The 15,445-nt window shown below is 41.4% G+C and overlaps 1 protein-coding gene and 2 non-coding genes across 4 annotated transcripts in view; all 3 read right to left on the bottom strand.

Moving 5' to 3' along the window:
* LOC125716647 (glypican-5-like) overlaps positions 1 to 8,757 on the bottom strand; it is a 101,932-nt gene extending 93,175 nt beyond the window's left edge. The window contains exon 1 of one of the 2 annotated variants that reach the window (XM_048989204.1): positions 8,286 to 8,757. In XM_048989204.1, coding sequence (XP_048845161.1) covers positions 8,286 to 8,454 — 169 coding nt within the window. In that variant the 5' untranslated portion in view covers positions 8,455 to 8,757. The remainder of the gene's footprint in view (positions 1 to 8,285) is intronic. The other variant, XM_048989205.1, reaches the window with a different exon arrangement.
* A 1,913-nt stretch (positions 8,758 to 10,670) lies between these two features.
* trnai-aau (transfer RNA isoleucine (anticodon AAU)) lies at positions 10,671 to 10,744 on the bottom strand. Its single transcript has one exon. It is a non-coding gene; the product is annotated as a tRNA-Ile (tRNA).
* Positions 10,745 to 11,270: 526 nt separating this feature from the next.
* Positions 11,271 to 11,342, bottom strand: trnap-agg (transfer RNA proline (anticodon AGG)). Its single transcript has one exon. It is a non-coding gene; the product is annotated as a tRNA-Pro (tRNA).
* Between the last annotated feature and the right edge of the window lie 4,103 nt (positions 11,343 to 15,445).

Below are 15,445 nucleotides of genomic sequence, written 5' to 3'. Positions count from 1 at the left end.
GAAACTGGATCAAATTTTGAGACACATCACCCCATATATAATAAAGTGCTCAATATCAATATGATATTTATTAGGAACACTATACTAATACTGTGTAGGGCCACCCTTTTCTCTCAAAACAGCCTCAATACTTAATGCAGCAGTTCTCAAACTCGGTCCTCGGCCTCACTGCCCTGCTTGTTTTCCAGCTATCCCTGCCCTACACACTGCTGATTACCTGGATCAGGTGTGTTCAGTCAATCAGAAGCTGAAAGTCAGCTGGGAATAGTGTGTGGGGCAGGGATAGCTGGAAAACAAGTAGGGCAGTGGGTCCCGAGGACCGAGTTTGAGAACCACTGACTTAATGGAATGGATTCCACAAGATGCTGGACACATTCCTTTGAAATTCTGAACTATGCTGACACAATTTCCTCACTCAATTTCTGCAGATTTGTCAGCTGCACATCCATGCTGCAAATCTCCCAAAGGTGATCTGGTGACTGGGATAGGTCACTGAAGAACACTTAACTCATTGTTATGTTCATGAAACTAGTTTGTGATTACTTTTGTTTTATGACATAGTGCATTGTCATGCTGGAAGTAACCATTAGAACATGGGTAAATTGTGGCCTTCACAGTCATTCCTTTGAATGCACATGGTCAGCAACAATGTTCAAATGGACTGTGGCATTCAAAACAATGAACGAAAGCATTCTCCATACCATTACACCTCTACCAGCAGCCTGAAACAAGGCAGGCTGGTTCCATGGATTCCTGCTATCCATCCATCCATTTTCCAAACCACTTATCCTTCTGGGTCGGGGGGTCCGGAGCCTATCCTGGAAGCTATGGGCACAACGCAGGGAACAACCCAGGATGGGGGGCCAGCCATATGGGGGGCCAACCCAGGATGGGGGGCCAACCCAGGATGGGGGGCCAGCTATATACACCAATCAGCCTCAACATTAAAACCACTGACAGGTGAAGTAACACTTATCTTTTTACAATGGCACATGTCATTATATATTAGGCAAGTGAACAGTTATTTCTTGAAGTTAATGTGTTTGAAGCAGGAAAAATGGACAAGTGCATCTGAGAAACTTTCGCAAGAGCCAAATTCTGAGGGCTGGATGACTGGGTTGGAGCATCTCCACAACAGCAGGTCTTGTGGGGTGTTCCCACATATCCACTGCTCAGTACCTACTAAACGTGGTTCAGCAAAAGCCAAGCTGTGAATGGCGATGGTGTCATGGGTGCCCAAGGCTCACAGATGTGTGTGAGCAGTGATGGCTAGCCTATCATGTCCGAGGAGACATGATAGCTACTATAGCACAAACTGCTGAAAAAAATGTATGCTGGTTATAATAGAAAGGTGTTAGAACACACAATGCATTGCAGCTTGCTTAGGGCCCCATGATATCCGTAATGCAGAAAACGCGGACGGATTACATAATCAAGGCATAAACGCAGTATTTACTGAATTTCTAGATATTAGGCACTTTTTTCCAAGAACTTTCTTTTGAGAACCAAGATTTTTTTCAGGAACCAGGAAAATCTGTCATCTCCAATCGGAACCGTTTTTTAGTGCATACCCTGGGCTAATTTTCGTTCAACTGCAAACTACTGGGGTGGGGCTTACAGCAATAAACATGTTGATTGGTTGACCACAAGCACTGGCTCTAACTCGTAAGTTACACGGAAGTGCAGAGAAAAGAGCAGAGCAAAAATTGAGCAGATGGAATTATTTTTGCTTGGTTCTCCATATTTCTGCACCAGAAAATTTGATCTATAGCCATTGCTATTCTTTGTCAGGCAAATAATGTTACGTGATTTTTTTTATTTGGTGGAAGACAAAAGATCAGACTACCAGCCAGATTTAATAATGAATTATAAACCTGTCACAAGTCATTAAGTAAAATATCATGGCACTCGAGTGGCAATCAGATCATGAGGCAGACAGCAAAGCTCGATACTTAGCAGGCTCATTTATAGCATAATCCTTAAACAGACAGCAGTAAAAGAGCAAGAAAGAATAAAGTGACAGAGACTAGGCAGAAGCATAGCCTTTAAGAAGGAATAGTGGATACAGATCATCCGCATCATCCTCAATATCTATAGGACTTTGTCTCCTTAAAGGCTCGACTTTTCAGTTCAACAGCGTATAAAAACATAAATTGCAAAAAAAGAAGGATTTCATAGTGCCCTACTTGCTGCACACGAAGCTGCAGAGCCACAGGGTGCCCATGATCACCTTCTGTTGCTTCGTACCAGAGAAGATAGCCTTCAATCACATCTCGCATTGATGTGTCTTGGCCCCCCTGTCAGCAGTTGTTGGTTTTTCCCCCCTTGGACCACTCTCGGTACCTTCTCACTATAGCTGAGCTGACCGTGATCACACAACAAGCCTTGCGGTGAGATGGTCTAAGCCATTCATCTGGCCATAACGTTTTGGCCCTTATCAAGGTCACTCAAGTCTGACCATTTCTTCTGCATTCAAAACATCAACCACAAGTACCGAATGTTAGCTTGTCATGTGGTATATCACAGAACTTGACTTGTGCTGTTTTTACAAGGTATTTGTGTCACATGGTAGTGGTCACAGTATCTAGAAATAACAATAAACAAAATAAAAGTACTGTCACGCCCAGCTCGTACGATCCTCGTGTGTGCCACGCCCCCTGATTACCCACGTGTGCTTCCCTGATCGTACCCAGCTGTGTCTAGTTATTTTGATCAGTCCTGTCTATTTCAGTCCGTGTCTTACCTCAGTTCCTAGTCTGTCATTGATGTTAGTCTGCGTCAGATGTCCCTACTCCCTGTGCTCATAATAAACCCCGTAATTCCCCGTTTTTGGCCTGTCTACCTGCTTTTTGCCCTCTTTCTGCCCGTCGGCCGGCCAGAGCGATCACCCGCTCCCCAGCGTCCACGGCTTCCTCTGACAGGTACAATATAAATGAAGATTTGCAAATAATAGATGAATATTTAAGCAAATAAATAAAGTGGGACAACTAAATGTAGGGATTGACATTGTGTAAATGAGGTAGACAATAAAAATATGAAACTCGCACAGTGGATGGATGGATATGAAGCAGTGTTTGATCTTTAATGACTCTTATGATCACTTCGCAAAAACATTATATGGGTGAAAATTTACACCTGAAATTCAGTGGTGGGCAGGGTTCTGCTAATAAGGTAAGCCAACTTTTTCATTAGCGGATTAGCATTTCTGCTAACTTTGAAAACCGCTAGTGAACCAATTCGCTTCTGCTAAATTTAGTTCTGCCAACTGTAAATCCACTAACATTGTTTCACAGGTATGGAGAGCAAAGTGTAACAGTGAAAAACGTTTGTAAATTCCAAAATCATAAACATTTGTTGTGAGTATGTCTGCAACGGTCTTTCTGACATGTTTTGGCTGACTATGTGTAAACACAAGATGTGATTGGTTGATAGCTCAGGAATACGGCAGTCTGGGTTAAATGTAAACGAATGAAGATAAAAATAAATTTAAACTGGGGTACCCTGAACTAAGCGAAGAACAGGGCTCTGTATCACAAAGGTGGATTTCTTGCTTAACCAGATAACTTGTCGGAATTAAGGTACCCTAGGTTAAATGGACTTTGTCTTTGTTCACTTACATTTACATTTAGCCCAGACTACCTTAAATTCAACAAGTTATCTGGCAAAGCCACAAATCCACCTTTGTGATACAGGCCTGTATTTTCCAGGTTATGATTGATAGAGCTATAGACTAATACAGAGCTGAGACCCTCCTTTTTAGTTCTGGATAAACGGCGCCATGTTTGTAGTTCCCAGGCAGTTTCACTGAGGGCAAAATATCAGCATGGGCCAGTTGCAAATTAGGGCTTCTCTGCCAAAAATGCTTATATCTCGCAAACAGAATATCATAGAAAGAACATTTCAACACAGATTTTCTCTAAAGACTCGACAGAATCCAATGGTACTCAATTGGGTAAATCCTAAACATCCCCCTCTAGTCTGACATATGGGACTTCAGTGTTAATTAAATAGGTTAAAAAATTCCAGGTCTGCAAGTATGATTTTATGGGTTTCACAGCCAAAAACCAAACCAAAGCTAACTTCATATAATGAAAGTTAGCAGTTAGTGGTTACTGAAGCTATCTTTTCCGTTAGCTGTACCCACCACTGCTGAAAATCTAACACTTACACACCTGAGACATAATCACCCCAAAATTGAAGCAAGAGCAACAGTTGACAGCAAAGAATTTAAAGGGAGTTTGCATTAGCCACTATGCAAACGCTGAAAATCTGAGAATTATACTTCCCCGTAATAGGGTCCTTGTCAGTAGGGCTGTGCGATATGAAGACTTATATCGTGTAACAATAGAAAAATGTCTATTGCTTTATATTGTGCTCTATAGATAGAGCCTATGTTAAAAATAATACTCTGTATGGGAGTGTTTTAAGAGTTTTTTTAATATATTTTAAGTCATTTGGACGACATTTGGTGTTCTTCTACACGGCACAAAATGGAGGTTGGAAATCTGCATGAAGACAATGTCACTGCCTGGTCTGTGCCATTATGCACACTAGGTTTTGCACATGTGTACGCCGTGCTGGGATTTTCGGGGGGGGGGGGGGGGGGGGGGAATTGACCTGGAGGCCTGGGGAATACATTGTTGTCAACAGCATGTGATTGTCAATAAACTTTCTTCCAGAATTTATCCAAATACCAGAGCACCATTCATTAGTTTTACATATTATATTATATCTTATCATATCATGAAATCTGATTAAGGACCCACAAACGTCTTTTATCTGACCTAAACATACCAACACTACAGCATACCTTTATCTAGAAAATTCTATATTGAAAACCGACGCTTGTCGGCCCCCCAAAGGCTTGTCATGTGAGCCACTTCCCCAGCAGCTTTCATATTTTTAAAACCATAATAATAAGTAAAACACAATGAGAAAAGACTCCTGGGTGTGACTCCCAGAAGAGGACCAATGGCGAGAGAGACCGAAAAAGACCGAGAGAGACCGAGGGAAACTGAGAGAGACACACCCACGGCTCTGGTCTCCGCCTGATTTTCCTGGCTTTGTAGCAACGCAAGGAAGTGACCATAAACCTGGAGGGGAAAAAGCTCCCCAAGCAAACAACTTCGTAGCACTGGTTTCTAATACCGGGGCCTGGCGGCAGGACAGATCAGTTGTTTATTAATGGTAAACGCTGTGAGTCAATTAACTGTTACTATCAAATTAAATCTAAAACTGAGCCGACCCCCCCCCCCCCCAAAAAAAATAAAATTAAATAAAGCAAGAGCAGGAGATCTAGCATTGTCCATCCATCATGCATCCTGTTTCAGGTGTCATGATGACTCTAATCCTTCTTCAGGAAGTACATGTGTCATTTTTACTACAGTATATATATATTCTCTGATACCACTGACATGTGTCCATTGTTGTCGTTTAGGTGTTTATAAGTGTGCAGTAAACACTGTGTATCTGGTTTTCACAATCAACAAAGTATTTTCAGCACAGCTGGTGACAGATGGCTCCTTGTGGCTCGCAGGAATACCTGCCCCCTGTGCAGACGCTCACGTGAGGAACAGGAACAGGAAACAAGGTGGTAAATGACGCTAAAGCATCATTAAAATAGATGACAGTAGAGCACATACGCAGCAGCAGCTGCTGCCATGGCGATGATAGAAATGGCTGTTTTTGCACTGATATGGATTTTACTTCCCACAGACATCTGCAAATCCACAGAAATGTCTCTGGACTAAAATTCTGAGGGGAAAACAAAACAAAAGACGGGCAAGTTATCTGTTCAAAGCAGACGTGGTTCGCTTTCTTCTCCAAACACATAGGACCTTGTGCAGTGACAAACTCAATTAACTAAGAGTGGCTTTTGGGTGGGGGCGGCACAGTGGTTAGCACTGTTACCTCACACCTCTGGGTCCCAGGTTCAAGTGTCCGCCTGGGTCACATGTGTGTGGAGTTTGCATGTTCTCCCCATGTCGTCGTGGGGTTTCCTCCGGTTACTCCGGTTTCCCCCCACAGTCCAAAGACATGCTGAGGCTAATTGGAGTTTCTAAATTGCCCGTAGGTGTGCATGTGTGAGTGAATGGTGTGTGAGTGTGCCCTGCGATGGGCTGGCCCCCCATCCTGGGTTGTTCCCTGCCTCGTGCCCATTGCTTCCGGGATAGGCTCCGGACCCCCCGCAACCCAGTAGGATAAGCAGTTTGCAAAATGGATGGATGGATGGATGGCTTTTGGGTAGAATTTCCCTTTAAATCATTTAAGGTATGACCAGTGACTGCCTGAACAGAACCTTATTAAAAATGTGATGAATCTGTAAAGATTATTTTAAAAAAAAAACAACTGAAAGTGACAGGTTCACTGGCAACAGAGGCCCACCCTGTCTTCAAGTTGACAAATGTGTTAATGGGTTACACATCGAAACACAATGTTCTGAGGAACATAACAGGCTCATGGAACCTCTTTGATTTGCACTGTTTTTTTCCATAAGTTTATTACAAACCTTGGGCTTGGGAAGCACGAAACTCTACCACTTTCCCTCTTTTGGCATCACAAAGTGAAATGAAACGAATTCTTTCTTCGCCTGCCCCAAACCCCCGGCACCAGTCAAGAGAGCAGACTGGGGCTCATTGAGAAGCAGGGTTTTGGAGGTTCAGAAATCAAGAGCTGCTTTACTTGGCAACTGATCTGAAAAATGAAAACTGCTGGAATACACACCTACCCCCTACAAACCCCACCTAGTCTTCTGAAATTCTAATTAGGTCTTTGAAGAGTGAGGGTGAGAGAGGAAGACAGCTGATTTACTCAGGGAGCGGTTCCACACAAAGTTCAAACAGCAGTAAGCCGACAGGTAGGAAGGATGTTAGCTGAGACCAGAAGCCCCCTCTGCTGAACTGGAGCCACATCTGACCATCTTCTGGGTCAAGATGAGACAGTACTGTGGTCACACACTGTCTCCAAGACTGCAGCTCTTGTGTTTGCTGGCTCCCTGTTGCTCCTGTAAGTCTTACAGGTAACGTAGAGGAGCTCAGTTATGGTATCAATACCACCAAACAGACAAACCATCCTAATAACCTGATGTATATTCATGCATAAGCATAAAAAGTCACACGATCTGAATGAGTCTCAAAATAAGTTCTGACTTGGAGCACCTGGCTCTTCGCTCAACCCAGGAGCCCTGGGTGCTGCATGTTGCTCTGACAACTACGTCAAAATATATCATAAGTGTGCCTCCAGAAAGAAGGGCTGACATTAGCCGTCAGTAACCCATGCCTTCATGTCAGCAAAGACGAGAGGTGACTGTGACCACCGTATGCAGATTAAATATCATGTGGAATTGATGCACTTCAGGAAGGAGCATTTTGATCTAATATGGGGGACATAAGACACTATGACAGACTTGTAGTTTTGGCTGGAACATTCTGGAACATTTTTCTTACATGCTGGGGAAAATAACTGCAACTTTCCAATAATTCAAGCTTCGGCGATGATGCACATCAGTGTCATACCCTCATCAATTTTTACAATTTTTATAGCAGTCGCAAGTAACACACATTTTATTGTTTCAGCGTGTGATTTCCAAGTCAGAGGGAACAGCAGGACAATGAACCCAGATTTGGTAATGACAATCCTTTGAAAAATGACCATGGAGGAATGTGGGTGTGAGTCCTGTCACAAAGGCTGCATTTAACTCCGGAGAGTGAAAGACCCCCTACTGCAGGATACACCTTTTCCTCTGCCTTCCCACATTGTCTGGGGCACCAGATTCCTTCCTCCTCCTTCCGAAACAGAACGTACATAGCAGGACAGATAGAGAGCAAAGCTGTATTTTGAACACAGTTTCATTGCTAAACCTTGCTGCACCGTTCCGCCTACCTTCAGCACCGAACAAGACCGTGATGTCGATTTAATATCCAATGTGTACAATTAACGCTCATGGGGAAAAAAGGCACGCAGAAACAGATTTTTATACTACACGACTTTAACGATATGCCTTCGCGCTGATAATGTCGCTTAATTTGTAAAGTCCGTTTCTTTTTCGTTCCTTATGCAGTAAATAATTAGCTCTCATATTAATATTTGACAGAAAAAGTAAACTATGAATAATTAATGTGGCAATAAATGTAAGACTAACTTATTAATACTTAACATTAAATGCATTCCCAAGTTCGGAATCATGAAGAACACTTTGCAAAACCGGTAAATTACGCAAGCGATTAAGCACAGGTAAAATCACTTATGTCAAAAGCATCAGCTACTGATAATCACTGCAAACTGACCTGTTTCGGGTGTTTCGGGCACCAATTTCCAAGGGCCAATCTGGCGCATCTGGAAAGCCGTTTGTACCTCATGGCAAGTATAGGTTCCTACACCGGGCACTGTCACCAAGAGCCCGACCGTCGCCAAAATACACCAAAAGACGAATTCATGCAATTGTCCCCGAAACATTGTAGCATCTCAATCCACTGTTATTCTGACTGCGCCGTAATTGTTGTTACAATGAAGCCAGGTTGACACATATAAACATATACAAACAGCACTGCTTGAAAAAGACCAAAGAATGAAAATAGCGTCTCTTTTGACTTTTTCACATACTTCAAGATTAACAGACAAAGACTGCTTCATTCAGAGTTTGCTAAATCATAAAACGCTGACTTGAAACCTGCAGTCCTTCCCTTGCCGGTTTCTGCAGCCATACAGAACTGCGCGTGCATGCTTTCATTCGCATAAGTTGTCGATCCTACGGTTCTACCAGCCGATCTCTATCCTCTCCCTCCCTCCCTCCCTCACCCACCCCCCCTCCCTCCCTCTCTCTGTCACTCAGTTCAGGATAACAAATACACAGTAACTCTTAATTCAAATCAGTTTCTTTACTGGCAACGAGAAACACTCCCAAGATCTCGTTAACAACCCGATCTTGAGCAATGCTTATTTAATGCCAAGAAACAGTTGAACAACATGCAATTAGAGATTTTGAAAGACCTCTATACCGGCACGCTACTAAAGTTAGCTATTTCTATGTGCAGTTATAAATGTTGTGTGCCACACGAATTAATCGCAGACAATTTCTTTGACATTAAAATGAGATAGTCATCAAACTAAGTTATTAGAAATTATGAAAATAAGATGAAAATACAATATACTTTATTATAAATTATTTGATTTCTCGGTAGTTTTAAGATGAATAAGATGAACCGATAAGCCCATATTTGCCTTTATATATGCCTACTGTTAAAGACATATTCTATTAAAATAATCGTTTGAGGTTAAATTGAGGTTATAATAATTAGTTAGTTGGTCAGTTGCATGATTAGTTAGGTTAGGTAAATGATAAATCAGTCATAGGCAGAGACCAACTGTTTGGGAACTAATGCGACCCTCTTTTCAAGTCTTGAAATCACATAACGCGTGCATTTTGCCAACAACTGGAGTGGAAAAACGAAAGGTGACTTCACTTTGAATTAATCTATACTAATATATGTTGTCTAAAGTGTCACAACAGGGATGATTCGGGTTAACGGACGCTGCCTTACTGCTTCATGCTTATTTCATAAAGTAACATCCACTTCCCACAGGAGAAAAAGCTGTTCGCAATAGAGATGCGTTAACTGCGTTATGACACAGGGGAGCGTATATAATTACCCAGTTTTTGGCCAACAGTGACAAAATGCGCAGAATACTGTTTGATGGAACAGAAATCGCTCTCTTCCTTCCTTGATAAGAATTAAATGCCATTCCACCCCGACAAAGTAAAACTTACTTTCATAAAGTTAGGAATGTAGCTATGGAGACTGGGTGTATTATGCCTGATCTTATCCCGAAGTCATACAATACCGACCTGTTTATTCTTTACATAATCATTACAATGTGCGTCTACTCCGCTTTTAAATTATTTTTTATTTTTTGCATATTTCATATCACCAGACAGGCCTGATTAAATGATTGGCCTAATAGCGCCTGACGAACTGATAAGAATGAGAAGAAATTTAAATCCTGAATGAAACCACTTGATGAATTAAGCTTACTTGTGTTTCAGGCATTACATTGTTTCGGTTGAAAGAATGTTAATGGCTCAGAATTCAGTTGATTCTCATTTTTTCCCTAGAGATGCAGTTTAAACTATTGGCTTTTTTTAGTGAACTAGGTCAAACAGCCAGCGCAGTTTCAGAGCAAAACACCAGAAAATTTCGTGCTTGAAAAGACCGATTTATTATGCATATGCTGTATAATCATCTGCTGCTTAAGCAGTTTCCGGAGAAACTGTCCTTCCAGAAAAAAACACGACCAGACCTACTGGTGGATTGCGATTAAAACGGACTATAAAACGCTTAAGCGAACAATTTTCCATAATCGGACCGCCCCCTGCTGGAGTAAGTTGTACAGTTTTGTTAGATCTATATAAATATAAATTGTAAAAGTTGTCTTCACATACGAGTAAGAACCATAACCAACGATAAATCGTTCACTTGACCTATGATGTATTTTTATTTACGAATTCTATATTGCAGAGGCAAGCATAAAACTGAAATATACAGAAACACAATTTCACTACATTTGTCGTCTTTAAGTAGAGCGATTTCTATATGGTGTGAGACACACTGAGATTGTAATGAGATTGGATGATTGGACGCAAAATAAAGAAAACTCTATAGGAAAAAAATGTATGGCCCGTACGGGGATCGAACCCGCGACCTTGGCGTTATTAGCACCACGCTCTAACCAACTGAGCTAACCGGCCACTACAGCCGTCGAAACTTTCAGTAAGCTTTCTTAAATATTATAAAACCAGATGCAAACGTATACATATTGAATGTTTTTTTTTTTTTGGTCTAAGAGGCTAGTCTATAACTTCTTGGCGCAGCAATAGCCTCCTTACGTTGCATGGTCAAATTCGGCGTAGTTAGCGCTGTTTAACATAATGTGTTATTAACGCAGTACGCAAAACCGACTTCACTCGTATTAACATACCTTATCAGAGTGCCGAAGCGCAAAAAAGAAAAATTGAAATAACCGAAGAGGTTGCACTTCGCTTAATGCAGTTTCACTGCGGAGACGTCGAGCAATAAAACTGGATTAAGCAAAGTGTGACTTCCCCTTTCGTAATGTAGGCATATTATTAAACATAATTGCTCTCGTGTCATTCAAGACGCGCTGCGGCATTAACATACGTTTACCACTATTTGCAGGTATTAACAATTTTTCTACTGGCTTCTATTTCCACACGTATGATTTAAAGTAAAATCGGCACAAAAGAAAAAAAAACTGGGCTCGTCCGGGATTTGAACCCGGGACCTCTCGCACCCTAAGCGAGAATCATACCCCTAGACCAACGAGCCACAGGGAACGTGTGTGTCTTTTGTGCTTTTAATTCTTAAGCATTTACGTCTTCTGTAAGAAGTATACCTTTACATGGAAGGTTCATCAGCACCATACAATCAGAAGGTATACAGCGCTGGTAGGACTGCGTGTAAAATAGTACAAACTTCACTATATGCTTACCCTAAGTTTAAACTACACGCATTTGTAGTACCATTTCATCTTTCGGATAGATGGCTACATCTGCATATGGATGGTAAACATACATAAAACCCCGAAGATGCTTGGAAATACTGTCATGCCTTTTAATCTCCATCTTAAAAGGGCACTTGTTGCATTTCGCTTTTCTTTGATAGTCTTTTCTACTCTTCTGTGCATGAGCCTAAAATTAAGTACAATTAAATTACCCATCTAACACATATTTGGCAATACATATGGAAAAATATTTCACCATCTTCAGAACTGACAAATAACAAAAATACAATTTTTCAGAAAATGTTTAAAGAAAAATTCATTAACAACACATAACAATGTGAACCAAGTACTCCAGCAATACTTTTAGTTTTAATTAACATGCATTTCCTTTGGCCTTTCACCACAATAGTAGTATGCTGAACTTCAAATCCGAAGGCTGTGTGTTTAAATCACTTTCAGGTCAATTGCATTCTTATTGTGGTGGTTCCTCAAGCTAGCAGTGTGTATCTGGAAGCTTCCTGGCTGGACTCCTCACGTATAAGAGACAAGTTAGATCAGTAAAGTAGGACCTTAATATGAAAAACTGCTCCGATGGACTGTTGTTACTGCTCTTAATATTTTTATTGTTAACGTTGTTATTATTGTTACTCTAATAGTATTATTGTTATTGTTACTGCTGAATTATTATCATTGCTATTGTTGTTGTGTTCTACACATGTGCACCAATGGCTTTGTCGAGGTAGCCTTCATAAATGCCATCAGGCACATTGTCAAACCAAAGGGTCTTAGCACCTTAAATTGAAACCAGAACCAGTAGCCCAACAGTCCTCAGGATATATCAGTATGGTCAGCTACTAGTTACAGTTTTTCTTAATTGCTTTGACCTGCTTGACACATTTCCCCACCCTTTTGCAAAACAATTAACATGGAAGGCATTCAAGCAGTCCAAACTGTTTTAGCTATGGTAACCAAACAGAAATCACCTATTCCTAACTATGACAAACTACCTAGATCAAAATGAAATCACTAAAACCCCTGTTTGACACTCCTTCACACAAATTTTCAATTAACAATCAGTCTGCAGGTCTTAAAAAGTGCCACATCTGTGTTGTTCTTTACCAGCATGGATGGAGGAGGTCTAAGGCAGATGAGAGTGAGAGTGAGAGTGAGCGGTCGAGGGGTCTGAGGAAGAGGAGTCTGTTTATGAGGTGGAGGTGTAGTTGGAAAGGCTAAAGTTTCAGAAGAAATTTGGGCAACTGTTATTAATTACGTTATCAATCACGGCCTTTCACTTAGAGAGGCTGGACAAAGAGTACAACCTGTTCTAAAGAGAAAGAGAAACACTGTTGCATCCATTGTTAGAATTTTTCGACAGGAGAACAGGTAATGTTGCTGTACAGTACATACAGAAATATCTCCAGTGATATACTTTATGTAATTGTTTCCTCATTCCCATTACATGTATTCTTTATAGATGGGCTGCCATTCTCTGGCGGTAGAGGGAAAACTTTTAGTGCTGAGAAGGAGGCAGCAGTTGTGAACATGGCTGTGGCAAACAATGCCGTAAGGCTGCGTGAAATCAGGGCAGCAGTGCTGGAGGATCAGGGCATCTTTAGGAGCATCAACAAGCTGAGCCTGACCACCACTGACCGCATTCTAAGAAGCAACCATATGGCCATGAAGCAGCTCTACAGAGTCCATTTCAAAGGAACTCTGATGTTGTGAAGTAGGCCAGATGCCAATATGTAGAGGTAAGGAAACATTACTACACTGTAATGCCTTGTCATATCATGCAGTTAGTCAACTGGGGTCACTTTTCATTGTAATTTTGCCTTTTTTCACTTAGAGGATAATGGAGCTTGAAGATGAAGGGGGACATTGAATGTAATGTGGATGAAGCCATGTGGCCCCATCGTCAAGACAGAAGAGACTGAGTATCAATAGTGGCTATTTCTTATACTGTAATAGATTTTTATACTTTACTGTAATAGATTTAATTTTTATTTTCTTAATTTCTTATACTCTGATAGATGTTACTTTGCTTTACATAAGCATTTCTGATTCTGTATCCAATTCTTTGCAAGAAGCCAAATTTGACACAGTCTATGTAGAACGATAACAAACGGCGCTGGCATTAGAGCTATGCAATAGGCTACAAGGGAAAAGCTCATACACTTGTTTTCAAGTTGTTTTGTTTGAAGGCAAAATTAGCTTTTGTTTCATAATTTAAATTGTTTTGGCATGGTTAGTGTCATGCCCGGCTCGTCCGCTCCTCGTGTGTGCCACGCCCCCTGATTACCCACGTGTACTTCCCTGATTGTCTCCAGCGTTGTCCGATTTCCATGCTAAGTCTTTGTGTATTTAAATCCTGGTCTGACCTGTTCCCCTGGTCCGTCATTGTGCTGTTAACTGTGGTTTGGTGATGTTAGTCAGTGTCTGATGTTTCCTGCCCTGAGTTCTGTAATTAAACCCCGTTTTCCCGTACTTTGCCTGCTTGCCTGTTGCTGCTCGCTCGCCTACCTGCACGCTCACCCAGCGATCGCGAGCGTTTCGTGACAGATAGAGCCTTTTGCAAACAAAATGTGTCACTTTGACCATGGGTGCCACTGTTTGGGCCTGTTTGTTGACTGCTGCATGAAAGCAATCGAGACAAGCTGTAATCTCCATGCGGATGTGTGAGTGACCAGAGGTGTGTTTATCTGCCATATCACTACTGGGACCCACTATTTCCTGTTGTGCTACAGAAGTGATAGCCACAGATTATGTGTGATGGAGGGAGCAGAGACATGTCTTGTCTTCTTAGTTAATTTAAGGATTGTTCTAGTAAAAAATAAAGTGAAAACTATATAAGTATATTAAACTTAATTGCATGCTTACTTGCATTAGTTGCATGCTTTTTAGAAACAGTCTGCATTTTAAGATAAATGATATCAGTTATTAAACCCATGAAGGGAACTTTGTGCTTCCCTTTTTATTTATCCATAATCTTCTTGACTTTCTTCCATTCTGTTGATTGCTACAGCTTTTATTTTGGCATCCTGAGACTTTGTGATTTTGCATTTTTATGTTGGTCTGATGTGTGCATGGCAATGCTGACAGCACCTTCCGTGGACATGTTTGTACAATAGGCAAACTGAAAAGGGTAATGACTAGCGTTTAATCACAATAGGAGAGGCGTGAGACATACAGGAACCAAGCAGCCATTGCAGGGTGCACCCTCTGACGCCGACTTATTTGACAGACTGTGTCAGTAGAAGACAAGTTAAATGTGGCTGTATAGTTCATTTTAAAATCCAAAATCCCATGCAAATGTCAAAAATAGTAAGTTTAACTTACAAGTAAATGACAATATTTTTGCTAATGATAACCATTCATGAACAAGTTAAAATTTTAAACTGTAAACAGAATCTTACTTATTGAGCAGTTCAGCACTGTAAGGGGTTAATTTCTGTAAGAATGAGCTGAAGGGGGGAGTAAGGGGTAAGCTGCCCTCTGCTCTGTCCATGTCTGAGGACTCGAGGTGGGAGGGCAGTCAGATTTGTGCATACAAAGGAGCAGCCCCTCCAATGCCCACCTCCTCTCTGTCCTTGTCCTTTCTCTTGTGGATCAAACATCAGAACAGAACCTGGTTGGAGATCAGCACACTGGAACCATGCATGTGGTAACCCTTTCTGGTCTGTTTCTCGCTGTCTTAGCGCTGAACGCCAGTGTCACCAGATCAGGCAGGCCTGCCGGCTGGAATCACTGCCCTGGCCTCCCTTGGTATCAATATTTTTTTTTCCAGGAATAAATTCAATTACATGTCTCTTCTCAAAATGTTGAATTTCTTACTGCTTAAGACTTACCTGCTTTCCTGTCACCCATACATCCACAATGCTTCCCTTGTAGTACTATGTTGCAAAAATGAATGAGATGTCCAAGGGATTTT

Source organism: Brienomyrus brachyistius, chromosome 21 (assembly GCF_023856365.1).
Source record: "Brienomyrus brachyistius isolate T26 chromosome 21, BBRACH_0.4, whole genome shotgun sequence".
Lineage (NCBI taxonomy): Eukaryota > Metazoa > Chordata > Actinopteri > Osteoglossiformes > Mormyridae > Brienomyrus > Brienomyrus brachyistius.
This window is presented reverse-complemented; position numbering and strand designations above follow the sequence as displayed.